Here is a 13,064-nt window from a genome sequence, read left to right on the forward strand (position 1 = left end):
CCATTTACTGTTTAAGACTGTGTTGTTTAATTTCCATAAATTTGTGAATTTTCCAGTTTTCCTTCTGTTACTGATTTCTACCTTCATCTCTGTGGTTAGAGAAACTACTTTGTATCATCTCTATTTTAAAAAACCTATTGATACTTAATTTGTGAGCTAATATATGATCTATCTGGAAAATATCCCATGCATTACATAGACTGTGCTGCTGTGATGCTGCAGTTCTTGGGGAAATTGTTCAGTATATTGTTAGATCTAGTTGGCTTATCATGTAAATCCTTTGTTTCCTTATTTCCTGTCTAGTGGTTCTATCCATCATTGAGAATTGGGTATTGAAGTCTACCATTATTGTAGAATTCTCTATTTCTCCCTTCACTTTTGTTAGTTTTTGCTTCATACATTTTCAAGTCTGTTATAGGCACATAAATGTTTATAGTTGTTATGCCTTCTTGCTGTATTGAAATTTTTATTAATATATAATGTCTTTTTGTCTCCCATAACCTTTTTTATTTAAAGTCTATTTTGTCTAAGTACAGTTACCTTTCTCTCTTTTGGTTGCCCTTTAACTTTTAATATATTCATGTCTTTAGAGTTAAAATGAATCTCTTATAGATCACATCTAGTTTTATCTTTTTTTTAAAATTTATTCTGCCACCCTGTCTTTTGATTGGAGAGTTTAATGCATTTACATTGAAAGTAATTACTGATGATGAGATATTTCTCTTGTTTTTCTATTTATTTTCTATATGTTTTATAGCTTTTGTGCCTCTTATTTTCTGTATTACTGTCTTCTTTTGGGTTTAGTTGGTTTTTTATATATATATAGTGAAGTGCTTACATTGCCTTCTCATTTTCTCTTCTCTTTTGTGTATATTCCATAGCTATTTTCTTTGTGGTTCCCATGAGGATTATGTCTAACTAATAACCTAATACCAATTTAAGTTAATACCAATTTAAATTCAATAACATACAAAATTTGTATTACTTTATGGCTCTATCCTCACCCCTTTCCGTTGATGTACCACAGTATTACATCTGTGTACAGTGCATACACAAACCCAGAAATTAGTAATTCTTTTAAATGCACTACTTTTTTAAATTGTATAGAAAAAGTTGTAATCCAAAGTTATAATAATACTGATTTTTAAACATTAACTTTTCAAATGTATGAGTTTCTTAAATCATATAAAAAACAAAAAGTGGAGTTACAAACCTTTGTTACAGTAGTATTATCTTTATAATTGCCCATTTTTTTAAAGATCTTTATTTACTCAGATTCTAGTTTCTGTCTTGTATCCTTTCATTTTATTCTGCAGGATTCCTGTGAGCATTTTTTGAAGGTCGGGTCTACTGGTAACAAACTGTCTCAGCTTTCATTTATGTGAGAGAGTCTGAATATCTCTCCACTTTTGAAGGACAGTTTGCTGGATATGGAATGCTTGATTGATGGCTTTTTTCTTTTACCACATTGAAAATGTCAGCCGATGTGTGTCCTCAAAGTTTCTGATGAGAAATCTGCTAATAATTGTATAGAGGCTCCCTTATATTTAATGAGTCACTACTCTTGCAACTTTGGAAGTTCTCTCTTTGCCTTTGACTTTCAACGGTTTGATTATAATGTGTCCTAGTGTGTGTCTCTTTGAATTCATCTTACATGGAGTTTATTGAGCTTCTTGGATGTTTATTTTCATGTATTTCATCAAGCTTGGGAAATTTTCGGCTATTATTTCTTCAAATATTCTCTCTACCCCTCCCTCAGTTTTTTTCATCTTTCTGAGACTCCTGCAATGCATATCTGTTGGCTCAATGGTGTCCCATAAGTTCCTAGAGTTCTGTTAGCTTCAATTGTTTTTTCTTTGTTTCAGAGACTCAAATATTTCTATTTTCCTATCTTCAGATTTGCTGATTCTTTCTTCTACCTGCTCAAATCTGCCTTTGAATCCCTCTAGTGAGTTTTTATTTTAACATTGTACTTCCCAGCTCCAAAATTTCTTTTTGGTTTCTTTTTTGGTTTGCTATCTTTATTGATGTTTCCATTTGCTCACACATTTTTTACTTGATTTTCTCAACATTTATTTAGTTATTTGAGAATCTATGGAGAGTTGTTTTAAAGTCTTTGTCTAGTAGATCTGCCATCAGGTCTTAGGTCTTTTTCAAGGGCAGGTGTCATTTTTTTTTTTTTTTTTTAGCTCTTTAAATGGGCCATACTTTCCAAGTTCCTTGTATTATTTGTGATTTTCTTGTTGTTGTTGAAAATCGGACATATAAATCTAATACTGTGGAATCTCTGGAAATCAGATTCTTTTTCTTTCCAGTGTTTTACTTATTGTTGTTTTAAGTTTTAGTTTTTTTTTGTTGTTGTTGTTTTTTTGGATTGTTGTTTGTTCTTTCTTTGCCCAGGATCAGCCTGAGGTGTAAATCTAACATCTTGGATCTTTTCTTAGCCTTTACTTTTCCCTGAGCATATGTGATCACTTTCTCATTTCCCCCGTATATGCAGTTGTTTTTGAATGACCTAGTTTTTAACATCTGGCTCCCAAAGAGAATAAAAGAGAAAAATGAAGAGGAGGGAGAACATTGTCCTTTTGACTCTTCTGAAAATCACCTAAGCCAGAGGGGAAGGGGCTTGTAATAATCAAGGGTGGTTCAACAACAATGGTCCCTTCCTCCCATCTTCACCCTCACTTATTTGTTTGCATCTCTCTGGTCAGAAGAAGCAATTAGATTATAGATAGCAGATATTTAGAGGATGGGGGGCTTTTTTGCCTTTCTGGGTCCTTCAAACTGCTTGTAAACTGCTCCTGGGACTCATGCATTCCTGCCTGTCGAGGGGGATGCATATATGTGGCTATGCTAGAAGCTGACATTGATTAAAATTAACTGCAATTTACCATCCAAGCTTTCTCCTAAAAGTTACAAGACATCAGTAGACTCCGGAGTTCTAAAATAATTACATCAGACAGTTGCTAACAGTGCAGTTTTTGTCTGGGTGGGGAGACAGATTCTTGGTGCTTCCTACTGCACCATCTTCCCAGAATCCACTTTATAGAAGATTTTTACAACAGCCCTAGGAGGTAGTTTTATTACTGTTTATAGATGAAGAAGTAGCAGAGCCTTAGATCCCAAGCCCAAACAGCTATCAGGACCCCAAGCCATCGGTGTCCATTTTCAGAGCCTAGTAAACCACAAGTTTATATCAGGACAGAATTTTAAAAAAGTGATTCTTGACAATTTATCATTTGAAATTTTCTAAATTTGATAGGATAAAAATGTAAGAGCATCAGAAATGAAAAAAAATTGTATAATGGTTTTACATTAAAGTGATTGCCCAATTGATATGTTATTTCTTATGTGCTTTTTATTATAAAAATAATTGATTTCTCAGAAACATTTGCCATAAATATATTTTGTAGAAATAAAAGAAAGCTTTAGGACAAAGTAAATCTTTTGCGGCTATATGTAGACATTTGGGTATAATTCTGCCATATTAGCATAGTTCAGACTTACACGTTCGGTTTCTTATAACTCTTCTAAATGAAGTAAATTACTATCATCTATAGCTGTCCATTTTGTGTGATTATACCAGAATACCTGAGGCTGGGCAATTTATAAAGAAAGGTTTATTTGGCTTATGATTCTGGTGGCTGGAAAGTATAAGATTGGACAGCCCATCTAGTGAAGGTCTCATGCTGCTTCAACTCAGGCACAAAATGGAAGAGGAAGCAGGTGTATACAAAGAGACCAAACATGAGAAGGAGCAATCTGCTTTCACAGTAACTAGTTCAGTCCCACAGGGATACATTAATCTATTCATAAAGGATATGCCCCCATGACTCAGACACCTCCCACTAGCCCCATCTCCCAACTCTACCACATTGGGAATTAAATTTCAACAGGAGTTTTCATGGGGACAAACCACATCCAAACTGTAGCACACAAATTTCAGGGATTAGGATGTGGACATCTTTGGGGGCCATTATTCTACCTACCACAGTGGCACATGAAAATTTGGCAGGAGAAGAGATTAATATTTACAAATTTAGAATTTTTAGACCCTGATGGTTTTTCTTAATTATTGGAAAATATTTGTTATAAGTCAAAAAATAAAATTCACATGATTATTTCAATAGATGCCAAAAATTTATTTGAGACTGTATTTGATAATTTTTTTAAAATGCTTAATTGTAGTAAAACAAATCACAACATAAAATCAACCATCTTAACCATTTCTAAGGATACAATTTAGCAGTGTTAAGTATATTCACATTGTTGTGCAATGTAATATTCATTTTTATACTTTTTATACACTAGAAATCAAGTATTAATATATTTTCTCAACATAATAGTATTTATCTGAAACCAACATTTGCAATCTTAATGTAAGTTAATGTTACTTATTAGTGAAATACTAGAGATGGTTCTACTAAAGGAAGGAAAGAACATATCATTTTGGAATTTCTAAACAATGAAATAAGATAAGAAAAATAAAGTAATAGATAACAGAAAGAACACATTATTGTTAACTAATACAACATTATTGCTAACTATAGATATTTAAAACTTCAAGAGATTAGACTGAAAGCCAGTAGAACTAATAAGATGATTCAGTTAACTGCCTCTTTACCAAATAAAATATTAAAATCCTTTACTCTTTTAAATATGAGTAATAATCATTTAGACTACGTAATGGAAAATAGAGTTAGGCAACATAAGGGATTGAGCTTACTCACGCACACCCCTTTTAGACTATTAACATATAGAAATGCTGGAAAAAGATAACAAGGGATATACATATACAGCCAAATAGCCATCACATTTTTCAGTGCATATACTCTGACCAGGCAATTCTATTTCTATGTATTTGTTCTACAGAAACACTCATATGTGTGAAATGACACAGTAAAATGCTAATTGTTTTGGTATTGTCAGAAACAGCATAAAGTTGAAAATGAATGTTCATATATTGGGGAGTAACTCATTAAATAAATCATGGAATACATATTCAGTGAAACATGATACAGCCCTTTAAAAAAGAATGCAGAGGATCAAGCGCAGTGGCTCATGCCTGTAACCTCAGCACTTTGGGAGCCTCAGGCAGGATTGCTTGAGTTCAAGAGTTCAAGACCAGCCTGGGCAACATAAAGAGACCCTATCTCTACCAAAAAAATTAAAAATTAAGCCGGGCGTGGTGGCTCACGCCTGTAATCCCAGCACTTTGGGAGGCCGAGGCGGGTGGATCACAAGGGCAAGAGATCGAGACCATCCTGGTCAACATGGTGAAACCCCCTCTCTACTAAAAATACAAAAAAAAAAAAAAAATAGCTGGGCATGGTGGTACGTGCCTGTAATCCCAGCTACTCAGGAGGCTGAGGCAGGAGAATTGCTTGAACCCAGGAGGCAGAGGTTGCGATGAGCTGAGATTGTGCCATTGCACTCCAGCCTGGGCAACAAGAGCGAAACTCCATCTCAAAAAAAAAAAAAAAATTAAAAATTAAAAAAGGAATGAGGCAGCTCTGTATACACTAATATGAAAAGATCTTTTAATGGATTAAGTTTGTTTTAAAAAGCAAGTACCAAACATTGTATATGGTGCTCCTACCACTTGAGCTGAAACTACTCTTGTCAGGGTCATCAAGAACTAAATTCAATGACCAATTCTCCATCCTCCTTTTAACTAATCTCTCAATAGCACTTGATTCAGTTGTGCTGTTTCTTCACTTGGGTTTCAAGACACCACATTCTTTTTAGTTTTCCTCTTATTTTACTAGTCAACAGTAGCAAATTCAGCATTTGGGGATCTAAAGCTTATACAATTTGCCTTCTTTTTTTTGTGAATCCAATTTTGTATTTCTTTTTTTAATGTATATACTTTAAGTTTTGGGGTACATAAGCAGATTGTGCAGGTTTATTACATAGGTATACACATGGTATACACCATGGTGGTTTGCTGCATCCATCCTCCTGTTATATACATTAGGTATTTCTCATAATGTTATCCCTCCCCAATCCCCCACCCCCATGATCCCGCCCAAGCCCCTCCCCCACCCCCCAACAGGCCTCAGTATGTGACGTTCCCCTCCCTGTGTCCGTGTGTTCTCATTGTTCAACACCCACTTATGAATGAGAACGTGCGGTGTTTGGTTTTCTGTTCTTGTGTCAGTTTGATGAGAATGATGGTTTCCAGATTCATCCATGTTCTTGCAAAGGACATGAATTCATCCTGTTTTATGGCTGCATAGTATTCCATGGTGTATATATTCCATAATGTATAAAAGATAGACATTTCTTTATCCTGTCTATCATTGATGGACATTTGGGTTGGTTCCAAGTCTTTGCTATTGTAAACAGTGCCACAGTAAACATATGTGTGCATGTGTCTTTATAATAGAATGATTTATAATCCTTTGGGTATATACCCAGTAATGGAATTGCTGTGTCAAATGGTATTTCTATTTCTAGATCCTTGAGGAATCGCCCACTGTCTTCCACAATGGTTGCACTAATTTACACTCCCACCAACAATGTAAAAGCATTCCTATTTGTCCACATCCTCTCCAGCATCTGTTGTCTCCTGATTTTTTAATGATCACCATTCTAACTGGAGTGAGATGGTATCTCAATGTGGTTTTGATTTGCATTTCCCTAATGACCAGTGATGATGAGCATTTTTTCATATGTTCATTGGCCTCATAAATGTCTTTTTTTGAAAAGTGTTTGTTCATAGTCTTTGCCCACTTTTTGATGGTTTTTTTTTCTTGTAAATTTGTTTAAGTTTTTTGTAGATTAAGAAAGAGAATATCATATTACAAATACAAAACCAGATAAGAACATGTATTTTTGTTTAGAATGAGGAACAATTTGTAACAAATTATTAGAACTGTAGAAATTCAGGTCTTTTTCTTCTGAGATCTTATTAAGCAGTTTACCAGAAATACATACAAAGAAATGCTTTCTGATTACAAGCTGACTTAACTTTCCTTGCCTAGGACACTCTGTGTCTCCCAGCAACTTCCAGCACTCACAGAGCATCATGGTAAATCCACTTCTGTTGGTTACTCACTCCTCAGTTGTATAGGCTGGTTCCTTCTCTCTCTCTTTTTTTTTTTTTTCCCCCATACCCTAGAATGCCTTAGGTCTCAGTTCTTGGTCTTCTTTTCTCTAGTTACACTCACTCACTTGATGATTTCACCAAACTCACCTACTTTGTGGCTTTCAGTATCATCTATATGATGATAACTCCCAAATGTATATCTTCAGTTTAAACCTTTCTTCTGTACTCCATACCAGTATCTCCAATTACCTATTCAATTTTTTCCATTTAGACATCTTGCAGACATCTCAAACTTAGCATGTTGAAAAATGAACTCATGATCTCACTCCCAAAACTGTTCTGCCTACCACTTTCCCTGTCTCAGTTAAAGATGTCCCACCTGCTGAGATCAAACATCCTTCTGCTTTCAACTTCCACTTGTTGACTCTCCTTGACTCCTGTCTTTCTCTCAAATATCACATCAATCTATCCATAACTCCTTTTGCCCTGCCGTCACAATGTATTTAGAATCTCACCACTTTTTCCTACTTTCACTGTGTTGTATGATGGGTTCCCAGAGAAGTCAATTTAGACAGAGATGAGCATGCCAAAGGTTTATTGGGGAGTGCTCTTGGAATCAACAAATGCAGAAGTGCAGTGAATTAAGGATTGAGCATAAGGAAAAGTCTAGCTGCAATACAGTTTAAATGAAACCCTCAGCCAACGCTGCAGAGCATTCTGAAGATGGGATAAACTGCCAGACCCATCCTGAGCTGGGGAGAAGTTCAGACCTTTTTCCCTTGCATCATCTTCATTAGATGTAGGCCATTTCAGAAAAAGGATGTAACCTTGATATTTGAGCAAAAAAGCTCTCTTCAGCAGAGATAGTCAATGAAAAGAGCTGGCTGCTGAGGACTATTTGCTACAGCTCTATCAGCTGCTATAATACGTCCTTCATTCCTAGAGGAGGATCTCTGGGTGGTGTGTCGTACATCCGGCATACACTGCTGCCATCTTAGTGCAAACCACTGTCAGTAGTCTCCTAATAAGTCTCCTGAAATGCTCTTGCACATATATCCACATGCTAAGTTTCTCAACTCCGTTCAAGTCTTTGATTAGATAATACCTTTTCAAGGAAGCCTACCCTGAACAGTGTCTTTAAAATGACAGCTGCTCTTTCTTCATTCCCCTTTATCTTTTTTCCATAGCACTTGCAACCTAATATAGAATATAATGTAATTATTTATTATATTTGCTGTTTGTTACACATACATTCTGCTCCATCATAATTAAACTCCATAAAAGAGGAATTTTGTTTGTTCCTTTCCTTTTATGTATTCTAAACACAAGGAACTTAGAATAGTGCTTGGTGCATAGTAGGGGCAGAAGAGAATTAGTGAACTGATTAAAAAATAATCTGAGGAAGTCATCCAGAATGAAACAGGAGGGATAAAAGTAAATAAAAGGCATGACAGGTTGAATTTGTGTAGGTAAATCTTACAGCTCATAGGAGTTAGAAGTAAATAGAGAAATTGTGGGAGAGGCATCATTCAATTAAAAATGCCCAAAGCATTTGACCAGACAGGTGGTCCAGTTTTTGGAATTTAAATAACTAAAGTTGTACACATTTAGCCATAAGGAAATTCACCGTAGTGGTGTTTGTAGTTGGGGAAAAGTGGAAATAATTAAATGTTAAACAACAATACAAGTTAAATAAATTATTGTTCTTTCATACAGTGGAATATTCTGCAACATAAAAATGTGTAGGAAATATTTATTTTATAATAGTGAAAGAAAACTATGTATAATCCTGTTTGGTTTGAAAAAAATTATATGTATGAGTATGTTAAAAAGCAGTCTGAAAGGATATACATCAAATTATTAAGACTGATGGGATTATGGCTGTTTCCCCCTTTTTTGATTGTCTGTATTTCTTTATTTTAAAAATTAATTTTAATTTTTTAAAAATAGAGATGGAGTTTCAGCATGTTGTCTAGGCTGGCCTTGAACTCCTGGGCTTCAGTGATCCTCCTGCCTTGGCCTCCCGAAGTGCTGGAATTATAGACATGAGCTACTGCACCCAGCCAATAATCTGTATTCCTAAATTTATCATAAACATGCACCACTTATGTAGTCATTTAAAATATAATAAAAATAAAGCAGTGGCAGTGGTCGGTACGCATTCCACCATTGAACCTGACTGATGCCCAATCTCCATTACCTATCCTTTTACCAAAGCTGGGTCTCCTTTCTTGTGTCTTGGACACAAAAGGGTTTTTCCTCTCCCTTCATTCCTGCTGCTAGTTCAGCCCTGACTCTATGACCCTGTTCTGCCTTTCCAGTCATCTTGAATTCTTATCTTGGTAATTTTTTTAGAATCCTAGGTCTTCTAATACCAAGACCCAGATTTCCTATCACTAATGGCCTTACAGGGTCTTGTGCTTCTGCTCCCAAATTCCATTCTGGTGTCCTCAATCTAGTACCTCCTAATGGACATCCTTGATCCTGACTTTATACCCTGCCTGTTTTCGTCTCCATATAGAGTTGACAAACTCTACCCTACTGGTCAGGACAACTAGATTCTACCCTTTATTAGGCAACCACTTGTTCTATTGCTGCTGCCATCCATTCTAAGTACCACGAGTTGCCTTCCCTCCCACCCTGACATGCCCAACTGCCTGATGCATCCCAGCAGGAGTCAAGTTCATTTTCTGCACTTCCCAAATTGCTCCCTGCCACAATACTCAGGGTCTTCCCTATACATTTTTCATCTGTTAAATTTCCCCCAGGTGTTTCTCTTGTCCAGATAGAAAACACAAGAGAAGAATCAACTGTTAGTTAGCAACTAGCATTTTCTTAGGTAGCAAACAGTGAGAACTCTTTGGAAGAACTTGGCATCCCACTGTAATGCTTACCAAAGGTGTGCCGATAGAGGACACTCTTCCCACCTCAAGGCATGGTACTTGAACTTGAAGGATGCCTGCTGAGTAGGAAATAATGAATTACCTGGTTTTATAATAGTGCTTAATTGCTATTTTTTTCCAATGTTGTATTCAGGTATTACTTTGTTTTTCCCGGGATACATCTGTGTTGAGTCACTTTGCATACAACAGTGCCTCGCCACCAAAATCATATATAAGAGGTAAAATTTTAATCATTTTAAGAAAGTATTATTTAAGACTTATGTAATCATGCCAACAATGTTTGTTTTATTTTCTGGAGATATTGGTCTGCCAAACTATTATAAATTACTTAAGATTTCTTTCAAATGACTGTAATCATCCTTTCATAGCTCGAATCAGTGCCCAAGTAATTTATCACAAATCATGGGAAAGTGGTTCCCAGAAGCAGCATTTCGAGTTACTTTCTCTGTCTTCCCCCTGTGTGCTCTACCGTTTATTACTGTTTTTGTGCCATATCTGTTGACTTTTCTTTCTGTTTCTAACTATGTTTATAACACAGAGTTCCTTCTTCTACTTTTTTTTTACCATCTATATTTCTTCTCTCAAAATGCTCCACCACACTTAAAACTTTGATATAATTTATATACTTTTAGCTCTCTAATTTCTAGTTTAGGGCTTTTTCTCCTTTTTATCACCAGCTCCTTATAAAATATCAATAACCTGCCATCATCTGAAGATAGAATTAACTTCAGCTGAATGCCCTTCCCAAATTTTTTTATTATTAAATAGTGAACACCCAAAACTGAAAGTTCAAACTTCATTGTGTATGGTCATTCTGTCATTTCCATGAAAAAAGAAACTGTTTCTCCTGTATCTCTTATGTCTGAACTATCTGCCTGATTGCTCCAGCTTCTACCCTAGGAGAGGCCACATAACCTTGTGCTGGATTTGGACTACCCCTAACTTAAGGTTTTCTTAGTTCCATTGCTTCTAAATTAAATTTGTGGAAACCTTTTGTTTGTTTCTCTAAGTCATCTGTTGAAAAACTGATTGTAAACTTAATTATCTACTGAGCTCACCTCTAAACTCAGCCAGGATTTTAAGGCCATTGACCAGTTGATACTGTTTTAACCTAACTAACTGCTTCCCTGATTATTCTACAATACCCCACGTTCATTCTAACCTCCCTATAGTCCCTGCATATGGAAGGCTTCCCACTCTTCCACCTTAAAAATCATAGGTCCTTGAAGAACTAGCCTGTATCTCACCATGTCCACCAACCCATCATCCATTTCTCTCTCCTCTGAACTTCTAAACACTTAAAGGCTGTGCTAGAAAAGTTAGCAAATATAGCCTAATGTTTCATGATTTATTCTGGACTACAACCACATGGTTGAAGGAACATACATATATATATTCTGTTTACCTCTCAGCACCTAGCCCAGTAATCAATTTTATCTACTTACCTACCTACCTATTTTTTATTATTCCATTCTCTTCTTGCTCACAAGATCAATCCTATTTGTCACCACCCTAACCTGAACTGCTCACACTTCTTATTCTTCATTTAATCTCTGCCACCACCCCTAACAAGAATAAAAAGAACATTTTTAACTAGAAATATTACTTTAAAGCCCAGTACCAAAATGCAAGTGACTTTTCAATAAACTCAAAAGTGTTAGTGAAATTGTCAAGATAAAAGCTATTTAAAGATATTCAGTGGAGGGTGGAAAAAACTGAGAACTTTAAGAGAGTTTTGAAGGAAAGATACTTTTTAAAGCTCTTAAATATTTGATTATTGTGAATATACTTTACTTTTCTGGGACAATTCTGATTTCAAATATTCAGCCCCATTCTCAAATCATGTGAACTGAATACCAAAGAAAATTATGATCACCACACAGCTAATCATGTAATTTTTAACTTTCAGCACATTCTATAAAAATGTAAACACAGTATTACAGAGCTTAAGACCTGCATTAATAAATATATTAGACTTATTTATAATTAGCAAAACAATTTTATGCATAATAAATACATACTTACGTGCTTAAGGAACTTGAAAGCATTGTTGTTTCGATTGTTTTGTATCACTTCTGTTGTACTTAGGTTCATGTTAACTTTAAGTGATGAAAGGGTTTGCTAAATGTCAAAAGATTGGCTGGTAAATTTTTAAGTTAATTCTATATCATGAAATGACATATCAGCTTATAGTAGTTTTTAAAATTCCATTGTTAGTACATTCACAAATTTAAAGATTTATTTACTTAACCATATTGAAATCCTCTATGGTTTTCTCTTACAGGAAAACTAGGACTGGAAGAATATGCTGTCTTTTACCCACCAAATGGTAAGAGTAATGCTATTGCTTCCTCTAGTGGGAAGTGGGAAAATTACAACTTTTACAATAGAAATGTGACTTTCTTATTCTCTCTCCAATGGATAATCATTTATTATCTAAAATAAACCTTCCATAGAATGTATAATTTAATGAAATCTTCCACATTTGTGGTAAGTTTGTGCTAAATTATGCATATGTCTCTGATTCTCCCTGGGACCAATAGTAAATTTGTGAAAAAGTTGAGTATGCTTAGATCTAAGTCCAAGGCACTTAGTTTTCCTGTGAAGAACACTAATTAGTCCAAGGAGGATCTTCCTTTTAGGTTTATTGGAGCTGGGCTTTACTCAGTTGAGTGGATTGTCTTGTATGACACCTTACTGTTCTCATAATTTGACCAGTGTAGTATTTCTGAAATAAAAAGATTCTTAAAAGATATCACTGAAATAATTCATTTTGATGTTATAAAGTGATCAAATGTATAATGACCTTATTAGACATTAGATATTCTTTTGAGATTACTAGACAGGTTTAAAGATATGCTTCTTGGAAAAGCAATATATAGCAGTCTTTGTGATAATAATAAGTTGTATGTCAAAGAAGTTCTTTTACTCCAGCAGAGTTAAGAACATGGATTTTGTAATCCGGCAGACCTGGGTTCAGATCCCAGTTCTTCCAGCTTACCCAATGTCCTTGGGTAAGTTACATGACTTCTCTGAACTTCAGATTTATTGTACCACGTGGATAATAAATTAAATGAGATATGGTATATAAAACCACATAGTGCCTGACA

The 13,064-nt window shown here is 35.2% G+C and overlaps 1 protein-coding gene across 4 annotated transcripts in view; it reads left to right on the forward strand.

Annotated features, from left to right (window-relative positions):
- Window positions 1–13,064, forward strand: part of TBC1D19 (TBC1 domain family member 19) — a 185,444-nt gene that overhangs the window by 129,343 nt on the left and 43,037 nt on the right. For all 4 annotated transcript variants that reach the window (XR_001110602.2, XM_012472433.3, XM_012472432.2 and 1 more), the window contains exons 14-15: window positions 10,088–10,172; window positions 12,239–12,283. Coding sequence is in view for 3 of the 4 variants with exons in the window: in XM_012472433.3 (XP_012327856.1) it covers window positions 10,088–10,172; window positions 12,239–12,283 (130 nt within the window). In the remaining variant the exon portion in view is untranslated. The remainder of the gene's footprint in view (window positions 1–10,087; window positions 10,173–12,238; window positions 12,284–13,064) is intronic.

The sequence above is a fragment of the Aotus nancymaae genome, unplaced genomic scaffold, assembly GCF_030222135.1.
Source record: "Aotus nancymaae isolate 86718 unplaced genomic scaffold, 86718_ANA_hifiasm-v0.15.2.pri h1tg000006l, whole genome shotgun sequence".
NCBI lineage: Eukaryota > Metazoa > Chordata > Mammalia > Primates > Aotidae > Aotus > Aotus nancymaae.